At 34.4% G+C, this 22,406-nt stretch overlaps 1 protein-coding gene across 2 annotated transcripts in view; it reads right to left on the bottom strand.

The window, feature by feature from the left end:
* Agps (alkylglycerone phosphate synthase) overlaps positions 1 to 22,406 on the bottom strand; it is a 123,407-nt gene that overhangs the window by 5,249 nt on the left and 95,752 nt on the right. For both annotated transcript variants that reach the window (XM_047545094.1, XM_047545096.1), the window contains 2 exons: positions 18,296 to 18,395; positions 16,158 to 16,215 (listed from right to left, as the gene is read on the bottom strand). In XM_047545094.1, the coding sequence (XP_047401050.1) occupies positions 16,158 to 16,215; positions 18,296 to 18,395 (158 nt within the window). The remainder of the gene's footprint in view (positions 1 to 16,157; positions 16,216 to 18,295; positions 18,396 to 22,406) is intronic.

Genomic DNA, 22,406 nt, shown 5'->3' with positions numbered 1-22,406 from the left:
TTGGTTTAAAATAGATCTAAAACCAGAGGCAAAAGGTACAAATTACTACTCACACCATCTCTGCCACTTAAAAGATTTTTCTGCCAGGACCTTTTACTTAAGGTACAACTCCTGAGTAGTCTTTAGCCTTAGCTTTCTCATCTGCAAATGGATTAGAATCTATACTCTATTCAATTCTGATAATCTATGATTTTAAGAATTTAAGAAGTTAAAAATCAGTTATTTCCAGATTTGCTCTGTGAGATTAAAAAAAAAGCAACTACTCTGAGTGTTCAAGGTGGTATTACATTTCTGGGTTACTTTTATAAGCTGACTACACTGAAGCAGCTCAAGAGGGGTAAGAGCAGTCAATGCCAGTCTCTACTGTTATCTGTAATATAGTTTCACTGAATGTGTCCTGTGGTTATAGATGTAATTGTGCTGAAAAGACTGCAAACAACTGCTCCAACAAGATGGAGCACATTAGAAGCTCAGCAGGATGCCCAACAGCTAGCTTGTCTGCCTGGTTTTACACCTCTAGTAATAATGCAATTCCACAAGGAACTGAACCATCGTCTGAGAAGCCACCCAACAGCCATTGCATATTTAATGAAGTTGCTCACCAAGCGCCGGAAAACAGAAGGTGCTTGGAGTGCATCATTAGTTCTGTCAGAAGGATAATTTACACATCTATCTTGTCAAATTTTCTATGGTTTATACTTTTACAATAATCAATCTAACATACATTTGATTAGTGAACTAGAAAGTTAAAAAAAAAAGAGAGAGAGAAAGAAAAAGACCAGTACAGCCAACATAGCTGTGGATCCTCATAAACATATTTGATGAAAGAATTTAACCCCTTGGTGGTAGAGGTCTATGAGCTTCTTTTGGTACTTACAACAGAAACTGAAATGGGTTTAGAAGTCAGGTCTTATGCAATTAAAAGGATTAGAAATCTTTGGTTTTGCTCAACAAATTAAGTCAACTACATTGTACAAAAAGAAAACACAGTTTAAGTAAAAACAATGTGCCTTACAAGGCAATTACTGGAAAACAGTTTGGGGCTTCTGGAGAACTTTCTGTGACTACCTCAGATTAAAACAACAACCAACCCCACAGGCCTAATCCCAGAGAAGGAAGACACTTGGAAGTAGAAAACTTTTGTTTCACAGCTAGACAACAATGCTCTTTGTACAATCCTTAACTTGCACTGTGAGATATTCAGAAAATAGCCAGCTATACTGTACTGCAGACATATGTACTACATATGCAATATGCATAAGTAACACACGTGTATACACTTACAAAGTACTTGCTTAAACATCTGCACAGTTCATTTTCTGAAAGGGAAGAAATGATTCTCTTTTATGTAGTGTGCCACACTGGAGGAGGGAAGAATGCATGAATAAAAACTGCAAAAACAGTCAATAATAGGTGGTCTAAGAATACTTCAACACTTGGTATTGTTATACCTTGAAAAGGCACATACACATTCAGACCACATAAAGCACATTCTTCTTTCTAGGCCTGGATCATCTGATGTGGGATATTCATAACTACTGACCCAACGACCTTCCTTTTACTTCTGATTCTCTAGAAGCATAGACCTAATCTGAGAGGTAACAATTGAGCTACAAATGCCAGGTCCACCATCTTCAAAAATAAGATAGAGACCCCATATTCCCCACACATCATTATTACTTTGGTATATAAACCAAATATTTAAAAGTCTTGAAAAGTATTTCACAAGGTACAAAATAGGTGGGCCCAAAATTGAATGTTATGAAAACTAATGGTGTTGGGGGATTCTCATTAAACTAAAAATGGGGTTCACCTTTTTAGAATTTGATTTCAAATAATAAATAGAGAAATTTTTTTTAATGTGTTCTTCTATAATATACAGTACATTTTTAAAAATTTACTTTTGGAACGGAGAAAATGGAAGCTTTCAGTGATAGTCTCCTATCCCCTTTGGATGCTAACAGATCTAGGAACAATGTATTTTGTGGTATGATCAACAGTATAAAAGAATGAACAGATGTGAGGGGCAGGGAGTGAAGTGATTTTGTATATGGAAAATGTGGACATGGGGGCCAGCCTATTCCCCTGGGGCTACACTCATGGGACAACTCATATTCACATTCACTCTCTGTGGTTTAAGGGACAAAAAACTTAACAAAAACTATCAATCATAAAAAGGACAAATCTGGGGTCTGCTGGTTACAAAGGTCTCTAGCTAGATAAGATATATTTTAACATTTTAAATTCTAAGTTTGGTTATAAAGTCAAAAGACTTTTAAAGATTTATTAAAAAGAATGAATTATGAAATGAGCCATACAGCTAGAAGCTTACTAAAAGTAAAACACAGAAGTAGAATTTAGCCACAGCCAAAAGCAACTAACCATTATTATAACGACTACATTTAGAGGACTGGAGGTATAGCTCAGTGGCAAAGCGCTTGCTAAATGCCCTGGGTTCAATCCCCAACCCTGCAAAAATTGGAACAAAAATCCTGTAATCTGAAAACAGTTTGAACATGCTAGGTGCCTATTTAGCATTAATCTACAGGTCAGATTTTAAAAAGAAAATCTAGAATTAGCTGCTTATGGGAATATTCTGAGCAATGACTTTTTATTTCTAGATTTAATCAATCAGACCAAACTACTGAAGGATCATGTAAGGAATTAGTGCTGCAAGGACATCCAGTCTCTTGTCAGATGAGGTTCTAGCATCTTGGAATTGTTAGGCACTAATGGGAAAAGAAAAGAAAAACAATAGCATTTCTACTCTTTGAGCGCATTTCACTATGATATTTCTTCAGATGGGGTTTTGGCCTGAAAAAAGGAGGAAGTGAATCATGTGTATGTCTATAAACACAAAGCACATTTCTGTTTGGTTGGTTGGTTTCAGTGGAGGTATATACTGAATGTTAGCCAACAGATCTCTAACAGAGGGATGATAACATCTACCCTTTAACAGAATATGAGATGGGACTATGACTACTCAAATAAAAATAAATTTAATGCTTAGTAGATACTAAAGGTCAGTATGATTTCTTTAAGTCATCTGACCTATTTTCTACTAATTAAACTTCTGATATCATGAGGACAAGTTCATGAATATTAGGAACTTTACTAAAGCAGTTAAAATCCAGTGTTATAAGATTTTTCTCTCATTGTCAATACTAAAAATGTCATTTTTCTAAATGCTTAGATTTCTTCTGTGCAGTTTATGCAACAGCTGTAAGTGCTTAGAGATCCTTGAATAAGTCTTTACTAGAGATTATGAAACTGAAAAAAAAAGTTTCAATTATTAGGATGATAACAGATCACAAGAGCTGGATTCAGCCTGTCCTCAGAATCACAATCAAGTCCTAATTCTACTGTATGCTTACAAATGATGACTTGACACGCTTAAAATTTAAATCAGAGTAGCAATCACTATCTGTACAAGAGAGACCAAGGCTAGTGAACAGGTCATAATATGAGACAGATAAGAATAAAAAAGGGCAAAAAACATCATGTGCTCCTTGAAGACTAAGGCCATGTATTATTCCTTTGTAGTCCTGTTGCATAAAAGTACACATCATGCAGTAAAAATTCAATAAATGTTAGTTGAAATTTTAAAAAGTACGAAACTACAGTTATTTCTAAGCCATTTGAGATACGGCGTAGGAATTCTAGTATCCAGGGAAAGCAAAGATGAATTTCCTCAACCTCAACTTCCTTTGATTGTATCTGTCTTGCATTTCCAATATTTTGACATTATTTCTTGGACATATTCAGAACTGTTCTGTAGTAGCAAACACAAAAGAAGGTACATCATGAAATCTCAAATTCTCATTTCCTTCACAATCTCTAAGATTCTTAATTATATCAGTGGTTCTCAAATGATGTGATTTTGGTCCCCAGGATACATTCAATGTCTAGAGACATTTCTGGTTGTCATAACTGGGATCTACTGGGTGGAAGCCACAGATGCTGTTAAATGTCTAAAATGCATGGGACAGTCCCCACAATAAGCAATTATCTGGCTGAAAATGTAAACAGTACTACGACTGAGAAATCCTGGTGTCTATACGCTTCCCAGTGCTTATAGTTAAACTGTTAGAATATCAACCATTAATGACAAATGCTACTTGAATCTAATGTCTACAGAAAAAAATTCCATATTTTTGGGAGCCATTTTTCTAACCAATGGGTAAAAATATAAAGCTTCATAGCACTGTCCAAAAGAAAACTCTATGATAAAGAAAATGTTCTGTATCTGCATTGTTTAACGTGGGGGCCACTAATTGCATTTGGCTATAAAGTACTTGAAATGTGCCTAGTGTAACTAAGAACATGAAATTATAATTTTAATTTTAATTACAGAATTTAAATGTAAATTACTACATGTACAATAGGGATTTCTGTATTAGCCAGCACAGTTACAGACAACATAAGAAATAAATTTAACCTAAAGTCACCTTTCCATTAAAGGATATCTATTAGGACTGTTTGCTAATTACATGAAACTCACCAAGAAGAGTTAAGTATTCTGTAACAATATAATAATGCAGTACATAGACTAACAAACATAATTTTCTGTCCCTCACATAAAACTCTTGGGAAGAAAATATTCTCTTCCGAGGTCTCAAGAGCAGTAGTATTATCTAAGCCCCCTATCTTCTCCTAATGATACTGCTGAGGCTGGAAGAACTATAAATATAGCATGTAGAAGAAAGTAAACACAATGTTGTCCCTGGCCCTTCTCTTGACCTGAGCATCTGAAGCTACATGGGTGGGAAAGGACTGGAATTAATACATTCTTGCTATAGATTTTCTCTGTCAGCTCCCAAATCTGCTTATGAATATAGCTGAAGTATGGTAATGTTCTAAAAATTATGGGTTAAATTGGTTATTAGTCTGTTCCTAGGATAACTATTTACAATATTGCTTCAGTGGAAAAATAATATAATCAACTTCTAAGGTCTATGAGAAAAGACCAACCACAAAGAAGAAACTGGAAAAATCTGAAGAGTAAAATAAAAATTTCTGCTTTCTTATAGTAATCTGATAAAGGCTCAATGTTGGAAAGGCTACATTCATCTGTAGGCTATCAAAAGAACAGGATATTGACACTGATAGACAAGATATACAACAGGTTACATCACCAAAAGGATCTCTGTGTTGTCTGATTATAATCACCTCCTCCCTAGTCCTGACTCCTAGAAGCCAATAATCAGTTCTCTGGTTTTTATAATTCTGTCATTTCAGAAAAGTTATAGAATCATACAGTATGTAATGTTTTGGGGGTAGTTTTTATGTTCAGCATAATTTCATGGAGATTCAGCCAAACTGTTATAAGCATCAATAGTTCATTCCTTTTTCTTGCTGAGTAGTATTCTATGGTATGGATGTACTGCAGTACGTTTAGTAGTATTCTATGGTATGGATGTACTGCAGTATGTTTAGCCATTCACCAGCTAAAGGACATCTGTATTATGAATACAGCTGCTGTTGAACATCTTTCCTTGTGGTTATCTGCCATCTTATTATCCTTCTCAGTGAAATGCTCCTTTCTGCTTTTTACCCATTTTCTAATTGGGTATTTTCTATTGCTTTTTTGCTGTTAAGTTTTCAGAGTACTTATTATAGATGTCTGTTTTTGAATATGTGGTTTGCACATATTTTCTGCCACTCTAATCTCTTTTCCTTCTCCTAATGGAGTCTTTTCCAGAGTAAAAATTCTTAATTTTGATGAAATCCAAATTACTAATTTTCCTTTTATGGGTTATACTGTTGGTTATATGTCCAGTCTAAGAATAAGAACTACTTGCCAACCTTTCGAATCCAAATTTTCTACTATGCTTTTCTTCTACATTTTATATTTTGCATTTAAGTTCATTACCCATTTTGAGTTTATTTTTGTATAGATGTGAGGTTTGGGTCAATGTCTTGTCTGTTCATTTTGTTTTGTGTTATTTTTGCCTACAGATCTGCAATTGTTCCAGCACCAGTTCTTGGAAGAGGATGTGCTTCCTTCCATTGAAATGCTTTTGTATTTTTGTCAAAAATCAGTTGGATATATTTGTGTGGGTCTTCTTCTGGGTTCTCAATTCTGTTCCACTGATCTATGTGTCTTTCCCTCAAAACAACATAGATTACTGTAGATATAAAATAAGACTCAAAATCTGGTAGCTTGCTGGGCACAGTGGTGCATGTCTATAATCCCAGCAACTCAGGAGGCTGAGGCAGGAGGACTGCCAAGTTCAGGGCCAGCCTCAGCAACTTAGTGAGACCCTAGGCAATTTAGCAAGACCCTGTCTCAAAATAAAAAAATAAAAGGGTTGAGGGTTGGGGTAAACCTCAGTGGTAAAGCACCCCTCAGTTCAACCCAAGTTAACAAAAAGCAAAGAAAGAAAGAAATCAGGTAGATTAATTGCCATCATTTTATTCTTCTCTTTTCAAAATTGTTTTAGTTATCTAGTTCCTTTGCCCTGCCACTTCTGTTTTAGAATAATCTTTTCTATACCCACAAAATATCCTTGCTGCAATTTTGATAGGATATATCAAATTTGGAGAGAACTGACATTTTTACTATGTTAAATCTTCCACCAACCCATGAACACTGTAAGTTCCTTCATTTATTTAGGTCTTCCTTGGTTTCTTTCTTCAACATTCTATAATCTTCAGCACACAGATTCTTTTTCTACTTTATTAGATTTATGCTTAAGTATGTACATGGTTTATTAGATTTATGCCTCCTTCATTTTTTGAGGAACTATAAGTGGTAGTGTGTTTTAAATTTGGGGCTCTCTATATATTATTTCCCCCAATTTTTTATTGGTATGTTATAGCTGTACATAATATATGTATTATTGATGTGTAGAAATGAAATTAATTTTGTGTGTGACCTAATATTCTGCAGTTTTGCCTTGTGTAAATTCCTTGGGATTTTCCATGACAATCATGTAATTTACAAATAAGGGCAGTTTTATTTCTTCCTTTCCAACCTATATGCTTTTAATTTCACACTACAGAGTTTTTAAACAAATGATCCCAAAGCTGATCTTTTCGGTAGTCTTTTACCTGAAAAGTTTCTGATACTATTAGATTTTATTAAGATCACAGAAAGAGCTAAGAGTAGCTGCCCTGTGCATATAATAGAAAATAATTTTGATAAAGACGCCAATATTTAAACTAGGATTATTATACTTAATCAATGTTTTTACTTTCTGACAAAGTCAGGTATAAATTTTAGCAAATGAACAAATTAAAAACTTAAGTAATAAATTGAAATTAAATATGTAGCTGACATAAACTCTGCTGGTTAAACTGCCCAGCTCGTCAGTTACAAAAACAAGCATTATGAAGATTAAGTTAAGCAGACTTTATATTTCCTATAGCCTCCAGTTCCAGACTACATCTGTTTTCTTTGATACACAAAACCAGAGTTAAAATAGCTCCATTTATCACAGCATGATTGTAGGCAGACAAACCAGCCTGTCTGTTTCCAGATAGTGAAAGCAACTGTTATTAATCACAATTACAGGCCAAACCCACTATGAGAAATTGCATCAATATTCTCCCAACCCCCAGTTCCTCTCATATGGAACTCAAAAATGGTACTGAGAGCATCATGACACTGCTTGAAGGTCAGTAAATAAAGATGCTACTCTGAGGTCAGTTTTCAGTTCAGGGTGCAAATCAAGGAAAACCTATTGAAAACATAAAAATAAGTGATACCTCAAAATCTCCAGTATTGATTAAGTTTAGCAGGACAATTAAACAAACTATTTAAAATTTACACTGAAAAGGTTTCTTCACGAACTATAATGAATAGTAACAGACATTTGAAATTTATGAATCATAATTTAAAGCCAAGAAGCTATTATGAAAATAGACATTTTTCTTCAACAAATTTCATAGCAAATAGTATGGAAGAAATTTTTTTCTTGCCATACATATTTTAAGAGACTTTCCTATAAAGTGAAATCAACTGCAGGTTATAGATGACAAAGTGTTAAGTGCATCATTTAATAATATCCTTTGAATACATGGGTATTTTCTAGGTAAACTGTAACCCTTTCTTCAATGGCACGACAAGAGATTAAGACTACAAACCAGAGATCCACTTGGTACTTCTATTACTGTTAGAAAAAAAAAATACAATTTTTAAGCACCTACTACATGCAAGGCATTTTAGAACTTCACATACATTATCACAGTTAGGTCTTCCAATTAATCTATGAGGTAGGTACTATTATTCTTGTATTGTAGGTGGGGTCAATTGCAGTTCAGAGAAATTATTTCCTTAAGGCTACACGTCTACTTAAGTGCTGAGCCAGGAGTACAATATAGACCTCATTCCAAATCCAATATTTTCCATTATCAGTCCCTCAAATTTATATTTGTTTTTTAAAAAGTGTAACAGGAACCTTATATACATAAGGTACCTATGGAAGAACACTAAAATGACTGTAGGTATGGAACTGTACAGAAATGCACATTACTCTCCACTGGTCTAGTTATCCACTGAACAAATGACTGGTAATATATTTTCCTGGAAATATTATAAAATAAACTGTCTTCCTATGATTAAATATGTTCCTACATTCAAACAGGGACTGTTTATTAAATGTTTAAAGCTAAATTAGCAATGGGACTATTGCCATTCTAATACGAATCATTTAGAGTTGTGTGAGAATTTGTGAAACTGCTCTAAATTTTGTGAGCAGTTGGGCATGCACCTATCCACTCACTTAACATTTTCATGAATATCCATTGCACACTTAAGTAAAGCAGTCAGTCACTGTTCAAGGGACTGGGGAACATAGTATGAACAAGAAAAAGTCAGTAATCTCACTGAACTGAATTCAAATGGGGAATACAGAAACTACAGAAGAGTCCAAGGAAGATACCTCTAAGAAGGTGACATTTCTACTGGAGACCTAATCGATGAAGGAGAGATATACATGTCTAAGGGAAGAACAAAAGAAAGAACATTAGAAATTGAAGGTACAAATATCACAGGTCTTGAAAAGGGAAAAAAAGGTTATTGGTATTTTTGAGGAACACCAAAAAGGTTAATGCTTCTAGAGGAAAAAAAATAATCAGAAACGAAAACAGATCCTGCTAAGGAGCTTGGGTTTTATTCTCAATATGAGGAGAAACCATGGATTTTTACAAAACTGCTGTGGCAGTTAAGAGAAATGAGAATAGGGCAACAGAGTGGAAGCAGACAGATCAGTTAGGAGGCCACTGCAGTAGTCCAGAAGAAGACAGAGTGGAAAAAAGGAAGCAGTATTTTCAGATACCTGGTGTCATCAGCTTAAAGACAGTCTTTTTTTTGGCAGGGGGAGGGGTACTGGGGTTTGAACTCAGGGGCACTCGACCACTAAGCCACATCCCCAGCCCTATTTTGTATTTTATTTAAAGAGAGGGTCTCACTAAGTTGCTTAGCACATCACTTTTGCTGAGGCTGATTTTGAACTCGCGATCCTCCTGCCTTAGCCTCACAAGCTGCTGGGCTTAGTGCCCACCATGCCTGGCTTATAGATGGTCTTTTAAACTGTGGGACTGAGAGGACAGTCATAGAGAGAGTGAACACAAAGGAATGAAGACTGAGGGCTGAGCCCTGGAATGCTCTAATATTTAACAGTTTAGAAAAGGGAAAGCATCTTCACTGTCTCAGCACATGTGAAGTATATTTGGTATTCAGGCTTTCATGGTTTCTTTTTCAAAGAATTAGAGAAATCCATGTTGTCTGGAATTTGTTGCCATGCAGTCATATTTTTGACCATACAGAAAATAAAAATGAGATAAACAGGATATAAATTAAAAATTTATATTTAAGTGTGGCAGAGCCTCTCAATAAGTTAACATGCATTCAAACCAAGGTCAATTCAACTTAAAGTCAATAATTTTTTTTTTTTATTGTAAACAAATGGGATACATGTTGTTCAAAGTCAATAATTTCTAAAAATAAAATTATTGCACTAAAATTGGAGTCCTTAACAAATAAAGGTCTCTAAACATAGAAACTGATACATAGTTTTGTTATAACATGATCTGACCTATATTTGTTCAATTACCTGACATTGCTTACATGTTAGATACATACTGTCAGGAAGTATAAAGACAACTAGAAAGTGAAACTAACTGGCAAGAACTGAGAAAACAATGAAAATATCTATTAATAGGAAATTAATATTCTGAATCATTTCTGCTCATCTGTTTCATCTTAAGGAGGGTAGGTAATTAATTTCAAAATGAAAGAAAAGGAGGTTTTATATTTTTTTTAAAGAATAACATGCATATATTTCTAAAACTAATCTTTTCAAAGGTTGTCGATTTCAATCTTTTTAGATTGTAACCATTTCAGATATTTTTTACTTTTAAGTAAGAGGACAGGGATTTTGAAGCAGGAGAACCTGAGTTCAAATTCAAATCCTGGTACTAACAATTACTTATTTGGGGGCCAGTAGTACACATTAAGAGCCTGAGTGTCTTCATTTGAAAGATAGGAATAATGCCTATTCCACAGCATTGGGAGCAGGATAAAAGGAGATTAAGTCACACAGAGACCCCAACAAACTTTCACAGCTTTATAAATATTAATCATTTTCTTTTATTCTCTCCCTTCGCTTCACTGTTGCAGGACCTACAGCATTTACATGCTTATTAAAGTCACCTTTTGAGTGCTTTTCAAAGAAAAGGTGTCTTAAAGTGGTAACATCTTTTGAAACACTGTAACATTTTACTCCACTGGACTACATGGATCTTCAGGGAAGGGTGTTATCATTCCTTTCTTAGCAGATCAATATCACAGCATTGCTTTTTGCCCTTTTGGCTAAAACCAAAGGTACAAATATCATAGGGTTCAACCCCCAAAACAGAGGTGGGGGGCAAAAAAAACCCCAAAAAACAAAAAACAAAAACACAACAATAACAACAACTCCACAGGAGCTATTTACACTATTTGCTTTGGGACCAAGGACTCAATAGTCATGATGCTGCAAATTAAGGTTTACATTTTCCAACTATTATTTTCTTATTAACTGATTTCTTATTAACTTGATGTCTGTTAATATGTTAATATATTAAATATTAATATATTTCAACAGGTTTCATAAATCAAATCCAAGTTTTAAGTAAATTTTACTACTTGAGATAAAGCTTGAGTGAGTTAAGAATATTATCCTACAATTAAGTAAAGAGCTCATCTAATAACCAATTATCTAAATGACGTTTCCGTTTCCCCTTATCTAACACAATTCAGCTATTCTCACCTTCTTACAGAGTCATCTCTCTCTTACATTTGCTATTATAAATATGGAGCCTACACTTCCAGGTAAGCTGGGCTACTCTCTGGTAACATGACAAAAAGGTGTACTATTGGTTGCTGACATGTACCAAAAGGCAAAATTGTCGGTTTCTGAAAGGACATTTGAATTTTTCATCAAATAAGTAATATGTCTAAATTATTCTGCCTCCTCCACCCATGCAATCAATTCAGATTGAATAAAACATGAATTCTCCATGATATTATCTGTTTCTAAAAGTTCTTTACATATTAATATAGTGTCATCCTGAAATAGAATAAAAAAGACTAAAATAATATATATGGTCTTCTGAACACTTAAAAGGAGCTAAAAAAAAAAAACCTAAAATTTCTTTTTGAAATATCTTTCCTTTAAATTTTCAAGATTAGGTTTATACTTTTTTAAATTTGTTGTTTCTAGATACACATGACAACAGGATATATTTTGACACATTATACATACTTGGAGAGTATAACCTGTTCTAATTAGGATCCCATTCTTGTGGTTGTACATGATGTGGAGCTACACTGGTTGTGTATTCATACATGAGCATAGGAAAGTTATGTCCAATTCATTGTACTGTCTTTCCTAATCCCATCTTCTCTTCCTTCCCTTCCTTTTCCTTTGTCTAATTCAATGAACTTCTACCTACCCTCCCTACCCTCTCTTGTTATGGGTAAGCATCCACATATCATAGAGAACATTCAGCCTTTGGTTTTTGGGGACTGGTTTATTTCACTTAGCATGATATTCTCTAGTTAAGTTTATACTGATAATCAGAAGATTTTAATTCTACTTGAGAGACACCTAATATGCATTTTCCTCCTTTCATTTTTGCCATTCTAACATTCATTAGAATCTCCATCAAAGGAAGGCATAATGAGAAGGGAAAGAAGGGGAAGGGCAATTTCATTCACTTTAATACTTAACAGACAACTAAGTTAAAATTTCATTTGTGGGGATTAAGAAAAAAGTGAGTATTTTTTTTTTTTTTTTTTTTTTTTTGGTGCTGGGGATGGAACCCAGGGCCTTGTGCTTACAAGGCAAGCACTCTACCAACTGTGCTATCTCCCCAGCCTAAATTTCAGACCAATATCCTTAATGGACATCGACGCAAAAATTCTCAACAAAATTTTAGCAAATCGCATACAAATATATATTAAAAAGATAGTGCACCACGATCAAGTGGGTTTTATCCCAGGGATACAAGGTTGGTTCAACATTCGGAAATCAATAAATGTCATTCACCATATCAACAGACTTAAAGTTAAGAATCACATGATTATTTCAATAGATGCAGAAAAAGCATTTGATAAAATACAGCACCCCTTCATGCTCAAAACACTAGAAAAAATTGGGGTAGTGGGAACATTCCTTAACATTATAAAGGCCATCTACGCTAAGCCCATGGCCAATATCATTCTAAATGGTGAAAAACTGAAAGCGTTCCCCCTAAAAACTGGAACAAGGCAGGGATGCCCTCTTTCACCACTTCTATTCAACATCGTCCTTGAGACTCTAGCCAGAGCAATTAGACAAACCAAAGAAATTAAAGGGATACAAATTGGAAAAGAAGAACTCAAACTATCCGTGTTCGCTGACGACATGATTATATATTTAGAGGAACTTGGAAATTCCACCAGAAAACTTTTAGAACTCATAAGTGAATTCAGTAAAGTAGCAGGTTACAAGATCAATGCTCATAAATCCAATGCATTTTTGTACATAAGTGATGAATCCTCAGAAAGAGAAATTAGGAAAACTACCCCATTCACAATAGCATCGAAAAAAATAAAATACTTGGGAATCAATCTCACAAAAGAGGTGAAAGACCTCTACAATGAGAACTACAGAACACTAAAGAAAGAAATTAAAGAAAACCTTAGAAGATGGAAAGATCTCCCATGTTCCCGGATAGGCAGAATTAATATTGTCAAAATGGCCATACTACCAAAAGTGCTATACAGATTCAATGCAATTCCAATTAAAATCCCAATGATGTACCTTGCAGAAATAGAGCAAGCAATTATGAAATTCATCTGGAAGAATAAAAAACCTAGGATAGCTAAAGCAATCCTAAGTAGCAAGAACGAAGCAGGGGGTATTGCAATACCAGATCTTCAACTCTACTACAAAGCAATAGTAACAAAAACGGCATGGTATTGGTACCAAAATAGACAGGTAGATCAATGGTACAGAATAGAGGACATGGACACAAACCCAAATAAATACAATTTTCTCATACTAGACAAAGGGGCCAAAAATATGCAATGGAGAAAAGATAGCCTCTTCAACAAATGGTGCTGGGAAAACTGGAAAACCATATGCAACAGAATTAAATTAAACCCCTATCTCTCACCGTACCCAAAACTCAACTCAAAATGGATCAAGGACCTCGGAATCAGACCAGAGACCCTGCATCTTATAGAAGAAAAAGTAGGTCCAAATCTTCAACTTGTTGGCTTAGGATCAGACTTCCTTAACAGGACTCCCATAGCACAAGAAATAAAAGCAAGAATCAACAACTGGGATAGATTCAAACTAAAAAGCTTTCTCTCAGCAAAGGAAACTATCAGCAATGTGAAGAGAGAGCCTACAGAGTGGGAGAATATCTTTGCCAACCATACTTCAGATAGAGCGCTAATTTCCAGAATCTATAAAGAACTCAAAAACCTCTACACCAAGAATACAAATAATCCAATCAACAAATGGGCTAAGGTTATGAACAGACACTTCACAGAAGAAGATCTACAAGCAATCAACAGATATATGAAAAAATGTTCAACATCCCTAGTAATAAGGGAAATGCAAATCAAAACTACCCTAAGATTTCATCTCACCCCGATTAGAATGGCGATTATCAAGAACACAAGCAACAATAGGTGTTGGCGAGGATGTGGGGAAAAAGGAACACTCATACATTGCTGGTGGGGTTGCAAATTAGTGCAGCCACTCTAGAAAGCAGTATGGAGATTCCTCAGAAAGCTTGGAATGGAAACACCATTTGACCCAGCTATCCCACTCCTTGGCCTATACCCAAAGGACTTAAAATCAGCATACTACAGAGATACAGCCACATCAATGTTCATTGCTGCTCAATTCACCATAGCCAGATTGTGGAACCAACCTAGATGCCCTTCAGTTGATGAATGGATAAAGAAACTGTGGCATATATATACAATGGAATATTACTCCGCAATGAGAATGATAAAATTATGGCATTTGCAGGCAAATGGATGAAATCGGAGAATATCATGCTAAGTGAGATAAGCCAATCTCAAAAAACTAAAGGACGAATGATCTCGTTGATAAGCGGATGAGGACATATATTGGGGGGTGGGAACGGTTAGCATTAGGTTTAGGGTTAGGTATAGGGTTAGGGATAAGGAGTGTGGTAAGAATGAAGGAAAAAAGAACTGTATAGAGGGAAAAGAGGGGTGGGAGGGGTGGGGGGAAGGGAAAAAAAATGAATCAAACATCATTGCCCTATGTAAATTTATGATTACACAAATGGTATGCCTTGACTCCATGTACAAATAGAGAAACAACATGCATCCCATTTGTATACAATAATAATAATAATAATAAAAAATAAGAAAAAAGTGAGGTAACAGCAAAAGACTAAAATGATATAATAGGCCTAGGAACTCTTTCTGATTCATTCATCCACATTAGCAATCTTCTCCAGGCCTAACTGCAAGAATGCTATATGAACATAGGCCTTTTACAGTTGATTCCTTTTGCCCACCAAAATTCTTTCATTCATTCTACACATGTAGAGGCTGAGTGGGCTGAGCAATCCAGGTGCTTAAATATACCAACACAAAAATAAAAAATCCATGTCCTTAGGGACCCCACCATTTCAGTATGCAGATAAAGATAATTTTAAAAAGCAAAAACAACAGCATATTAGATAGTAAGTGCTATGAATGAAAATAAATAGGAGAAGAAGGATATGGAGTATCCAAGGCAGATGTAGGAGTTGAATTTTAAACTGGGTGATCGTTTGTCTTCATGATTTTGTTAAAATTTATTTAAAATTTAAAAATCTATACATTTCTATTTTTCTAAGCATTAAATTATATACAGGGATATACATTAAAAACAAATTTCTCCCCATTTGTGTACAATGAATCAAAATGCAATCTGTAAAAATTAAAAAAAAATTTAAATAAAAGAACAAATTTCTGCTACAGAACTGGTAAATGATCTCAAAAATTAATATTTAATGACAGAATGGCCATTGTTTAACTTTTTACAAGAGTGCTTCATACTATTTCCAAAGCTTATGAAGGTAGATGTATCACAATCATATTTATTGGTGATACAATAAATTCTATGACACAACTTGATACTTATCAAAATGACTACTAAGTATTAATAATAAAGCAGCATTAAAATATTGAAAGAAATTTTTTTCATATCCTTTCTAGATTAATTTGCTGGTTTGTGTATGTGGAACAAACAGCTCTTCCATGTATATACAACTGAGGTTCACCTGTATTCCAACAGTGGCTGAAAATCATTTATGAAGGGTATTATTATTGTTATTTTCCTTCCTTTAAACATTTTTGGTGTAATGACCAATTATCTCCCAGGCAAGCTGGGCTACTCTCTGGTAACATGAGACCCTGAGAAACCAGAATGCTGGCTCAGTTCCAGACATAGGAGTCTTGTCAAATCAAGCTTCTGTTGGTTATAATCACAACCTAACTACCTACTTCAGCCATAGACATCTTAAGACATAAAAGCATCTAAGAAATCTCAAGACTTTTCAAATTATTCACATAATGATATACCCAGAATTTTACTGGACCAAGTATTTTTAAAAGTAGGAATACTAGAAATTTTGCTCCCAAAAAAGAATACCTCCATGGTGATGTGACAGGCTCCCTCCATTTGCAAGGATCTCTTCTCTAGCAGCTGCCTGTATTTGGAAACAACACAACAAATCACTGCTACTTAGATTTCACTTTGGAGTTAAAGAGTAAAATCCAACTCCCAAAGGAGATACATACTTCTTGTGTTAAATATAAATTAGAAGCCTAATTTTCCTCCCTCTTAGGTTAATTTCATTTAAAAAGCAATTAAAGTTTGCAGCCTAGTTTTATAATTTGTTTCCTAGTGAACAGTCATATTATCTACAAAGATTACTTTGGGATTCTGGGGGTAGGGGGAGGCAAAATAAGCAACTTAGCAGTACTAACTGCTTGTTAACAGGTAGAGAGTTGTAAATGCAGAGTCAGGTTCTACTTTGAGTAAGTACCTTATGCCAACAAGCAGTAGTAACTAACATCAACTGACTTTATGTCTAGAAAGGTACCAAGCAATTTGGGGGCAGTATCTCATTTATTTTCACTAAAGCCTTACGGAATGATTATAATTATCTCACTTCACAGATACAAAAATTTGGCTTAACTAGGTTAAATTACTTATCTAATATCACACAATGAGCAAAGGAAAAAAATCACCTATAAAGCTATCAGGGATCAACCATAAAAATCCTTATGGAGAACACTTAGGTCAATGACATGAGACAAATTACCTATCAGTTCCATGGGTATGTAAGTGTGGGAGGAAAAACCTTGCTTTTTTTCCTTTGTTTTAACCCTCCTGAGACATTAGGCACTGATTAAGTTCCTTATGAAGCCCTCAGTTTAAAAAGATAAAAACTTATAACAAAATACAGACTGAAGTGCAGAGTGGAAAAGGGTAAAAGAAAATGGAACTATCTTTGATTCTTAATGATTCATGAGTATGTAATAGCCATGAGGCGAAATATCTACAGTGCCTTGAATGTCTAAGAATTTCTCAAGTGCACATAAACCATGAGGAGGCAGGCCAGGGTGGAAGACAGTCTAGGTGGGACAAATGGACCACATCCCATTGCAATGTAATCTGTAAGAAGCTCATTACTTAGAATTCAGGGTTCTCCAAAAGAATCATAACTATGCTAGTCCTGCTCTTAGAATTTATCATTTCTAACAAATTACTTAATAATACAGTAATTCCTTGAGATCAGTAGCACTTCATAAATGACAGTTTAAACTAGGAAAAGGAAATAACTTCACTCTACCACAGGGGAAAAAAATCTTTGGTAGTTGGTAGTCAGTGAACCACCACCAAAGCACTGAAAGGCTAAGGGTATAACACACTCAAACTTTTGGGGGCTAACAAATATATTCAGCATTTTGATTAGGGTGACAGTACTATATACTTATGTCAAAACATGAGGTTGTATACTTTAAAATATACAGTTTACTCTCATTTCAATTATACTTCAAAAAAGCTGTTAAAAAAATAAAAGGAAGATGGGTAGGAGGGATTCAACCAAATCATGTCTACAGTTTGGATCTAAACGTACATATGTGCAGCACCACTGAAATTATGGGCTGGCGCACAATGAGGTTAAAACACCAGGACAACTGAGCTTCTAAGAAAACTGTTTCCTACAGGGTCCTTCATCGTCCCATCTGTTGTCTTTAACTCTACACATACTTGTAATGAGAAACACTGGCCATCAACAGGAAACTTTATAAAACTTAGCAGCTTAAGGACACATAATATAATAGACACTGATAGCAAATAAATGCCAATAGCTTACATATACTTTCAACACACAAAAGAATTTATAAACCTAGAATAATGGTATTTGGACAACATGGACCAGAGCATGACCGCAACAGCAATTCCCACCTGGAGATGGGCAGGCTGCCAAAGGGATGGCAAGGATTCTTATTGCTATTTAATTTCATCAACTATTATGTGCTATAAATAATAATCAAAGAATCTCAGGCTACAGCTGTACAGAACGATAATTTTAGACTTACAATTTAGTACCCAAACCAGTGCAACAAATACACTTTTCATTTTTACAGGCTACCAGCCAGGCATACCAGGTATGATTAAAGAGAGTCAAAGTTAAATTCACAAACTGATGCTAAAATTTATTCAAATTACTAAAAGAATATGAAAGCTACTTAGTATATGCATGTATACAAAATTACCTCAGTTTGTTCAAACACCGTCATTGGGTCACTAATTCCCCTGTAGTTAAAGGCAAAATAGAAGTAGATACATGCACCTGCATCGTAAGTCTGTGTCACCCTAAAAGAACAAACAGACAAAAATCCCCATGAGGGTTTTAAGTTAAATGAAAACAGATTTAACATTTAGGCAAGATCAACTGAATAATCATTAAGATATAACTTCTTTCTCTTTGTGGCCTCCTACTCCATGGAAGGAATGGAGATTGGCTTTCTTTAGAGCTATTGCTAAAACAGGTAAAATGAGAAGACAGTGAGAAAAAGAAGGATTGTACTTCCATGTAAGTGCCAATTTAGTCAATATTTAAAGTACACTCTTGACTATGCCAAGTTACTAAAACTTGAATATAGCAAAAATATTTATACATTCCATTGGTATTTTATGACAAAAAGCTATTTTCAGTGATTTTAACAGTCATTTTGTTATCTAGAAGTAGTGGGAGATATAAGTAGCATGTGTGAAAATACATTTAAATCTAGTTAGATAAGTACTAGTATTAGTTGTTTTAAAATGCAAATTTAAAGTGACATTTAATAAAGCATGACACTTAAAGTATACCTATCTCATTTTTTCTCTTTATTTAATATTTATGTACAGTCCTCGTGTGAATGGTATGAGACAATATTCAAGGGACATACACATTAACAAACACTACAGCTCCATTATTGTTCAAGAGCAAGTTTTCTTGCCAAAAGACCAAACAATGAGGTCCATGCACATAGATATTAATTACATTTTAAGACATGACTTAAAATGTGTCTGCTTCGTGAGAAAGGTGGTATTGGAATAAAAACAAGAAATTTGGTTCTGTTAATTGGTCCCATCACTGAAAAGTAAACACATGAAATGAATACATATGGGCAAGGAAACACTGACTAAAATCAATTTTCATTATTTTATAAATCTATATTGGTAAAAGGTAGGCAAGTTATAACCTCTTCAAAATACATTAAGTACTCTGACAGCAATATTATGAACTTGTCATTTGTTTTGATTTCCTGGCTCTAGAGACTCAAGGTTCTGGGCAGGAAAAATTAAATCACTGAAATTGTGGCTATTAAAAAGGGTGGGGGGAGCTGTTTAGTTCTGGCTATAATTTTAAAAATAAATGAAATAAATACCAACTTTCTTTTTCCTTCACGGATAATTTAAGTGAACTAAAGAAAATTCTTGTAAGGTTTCTATGGTCAATACAAGATACAGCCTCAGGACACAGAAACAAATAGAAGTAAAGAATGCTGATACTTCTGGGTTCAGTTTAATAGGTTATCTGATGGTACACTAGAGACCTTGAGAGACAAAGAATATAAAGACAGACAACATCAATCATTTTATGCAACCTAAAAAGCACCCTAGACTCTAGAAAACACACATGGAAAATTCAAAGGTCATCAAACCACACTGAGTGATAATACAAAGAATAAGAAAGCCTGTTTGGGTCAGATTAGGAAATGTGCCTAGTTATAAAAGGTAAGCCCAAATGAAAACTGAAAGAAATGTAAGATATAGTTCTAAGTAATAAAAATGCCATATTACTAACATACATAATAAGTCAATCTGGAGATAACAGAGGAGAATAAGAAAAGCCAGACAACTAGGAACAGAGGAAGTAGGTAGGTAAAAAAAGATGGAGGAAACATAGGAGGGACAAACTGAAAATAACCATAATTCTGACATGAGGAATAAGAAAAAACAAAGAATATGAGGAAGAAATCAAGATCAAAAGAGCAATAGTAAGCAAAGGCTATCACTGCTGGGACAGCACATGGAGATGATCTTCACTTTGCACCCAGGCTCTCTGTGGCACAAAGACTTGCTTTTCTCTCCCTCGCTTCTTCACTTATGCTACTCACCCTTCCTCAACTAACTGCCTTCCTAAATATGAGCTCCCTTTTCCCTCTCTTTAAAAACTACTTTCTGTGTCAAAAAAGATACTTCTAACTGCCAAATCTGGGAAAACTTGAAGAACAAGGTGAATAATGATAATCATGGATCTAACTCAGAGAATGAAACATCTATGCGTCCATACTGAAAGAAGAGGGGTTCCTCTAGTAAAAGGAATGATGAAAATAAAAATTGCCATTTGAAAATTTCACAATAATTTATTACCAGAATTAGTAGGAGATGATAATTAGGATGTTTACATAGTCTCAAAGTTTCTCACCAAAAGATATTAAGTAAAATGGGAAAAAATAACGTACTGTGAAACCAGGTAGACACCCTCTAAACCAAGTGATCAAAGTTAACATCATCAATAATATGACATATCAATGTCATGTTCCTCTTGATATGATGTACCAAGGTTATTTTTGCCAAAATCTATAAATTGAATCACAAAGAAACATGAGATAAACCGAAACTGAGGGGCATTTTTACAAAATAGTGGCCAGTATTCTTCAAAAGTGTAAAGATCATGTAAGATCAAGAAGGTGAGTAACTGTTTCAGATTAAAGGTGATTCCACGGGGCTGGGGTTGTGGCTCAGTGGTAGAATGCTTGCTACCCATGTGTGAGGCACCGGGTTCAATCCTTAGCACCACATAAACATAAATAAAAAAAATAAAAGGTATTGTGTCAACAACTAAAAAAAAAATTTTTTTAAAGATGATTGCAGAAACATGAAAACTAAACACATTACATAATCTTAAGATTGGATACTGGATCCCCCAAAAAAATTAGTGGGGGAAAGGGTAAAGAGAGGTGTATAAATTAGTTAATAGTATTTTAACATTTTTTCTTTTAGCAGTCATCCTATAGTGAAGTGAGATATTAATATTTGGGGAAGATGAGTAAAGGGTATATAGAAACTATCTGTATTATTTTTGCACCTTTTGGGGGGAAGTCTACATTATCACCCCTCAACCCCGTACCACCACTGCCAAAACTAAAAGTTTAAAAGCAATGCAAATGATTCTCTAATTGGCCTAAATTACCAAAAAGGGCATCTCCTCCTGAAGGTTCCCCCTGCCAAACTAATTATACTACTGTTAAGATAGCAAAAACACACTAGACAGAACTTGGTGATCAGGTTTAAGTCCTCCAAATTTTCTCAAAGATAACATAAACATGAGCACTTAAAAGTTCAGAAATGGCAGATGTGTTCAAATACCAAATGGGATCAGACTAGGTGAAATATAGCATCTTCACTAAACTAACTTTAATAATTAGTAAGGACCTAGAAAATAAACTGAATTGATCATATTAAATGCAGTGAAAAGACATGAGCTTATTAAAACAGTGTTTAAGATCCTCCATGTGTTCATGTTGTACATACATACAAAAAAGATATCAAAGAATGTTAGATTGTTAAATCATATGTATGATATATTATAATCTGGGCTTTCAAAATGCAATTAGGAAAGCATTTAAAGGGAGCTCAGACAATCCTAGTCAAGTCTCCAAATTCAATCTATATAAGTTTCCACAAAGAATTTAATTTAACAGAAGGAATAAATATAGAAGAAATACTTTTTTTTCTAACTACACAATACAAATAGAATCTGATCTAAAATTTTAATGGCCTTATAGGCCAAATGTTAGGTGCCTCAGAACAGAAGAAATGAACTGTTTAACAATGCTACTGTCAATTTGCCAGCTGTGTTTTCCTTCTAGTGTTAATTCACACTCATAAAAAGATCCCTTGAACATTTACATTTTAAGTTCCAGATTTCAAAGTTTAAGAAAAACTGAAGAACTATTTTAACTATGAGTGTACTATCATTAGACATAAGCAAATTCAAATAAAATTTGGCAGGTAAATGAATGAGTTTATAGCACTTGGTAAATACATCACTCGTAAGAGAATCATTAATATCAACACAGAAAAGGTAACTAAACATTAACAGAGCATTGCCATCTTCCAGCAAATCTAGGATCTGTATAATGACCCAGTTCAGTTTTCACAGATGAGATTACTAAAGTCAACACAAAGCGTAATGGGCTTAAATGATCAGTAGTAAATGAGACAAAGATAAAATTTAAATAATAAAAAACACCTTTTTTATTTATTTTTTTTTAATTTATTTTTATTGTACACAAATGGGATACATTTTGTTTCTCTGTTTGTACATGA

Source organism: Sciurus carolinensis, chromosome 3, assembly GCF_902686445.1.
Source record: "Sciurus carolinensis chromosome 3, mSciCar1.2, whole genome shotgun sequence".
Taxonomy (NCBI): domain Eukaryota; kingdom Metazoa; phylum Chordata; class Mammalia; order Rodentia; family Sciuridae; genus Sciurus; species Sciurus carolinensis.
The sequence above is the reverse complement of the archived record's forward strand: the minus strand, read 5'-3'. Positions and strand labels throughout refer to the sequence as shown.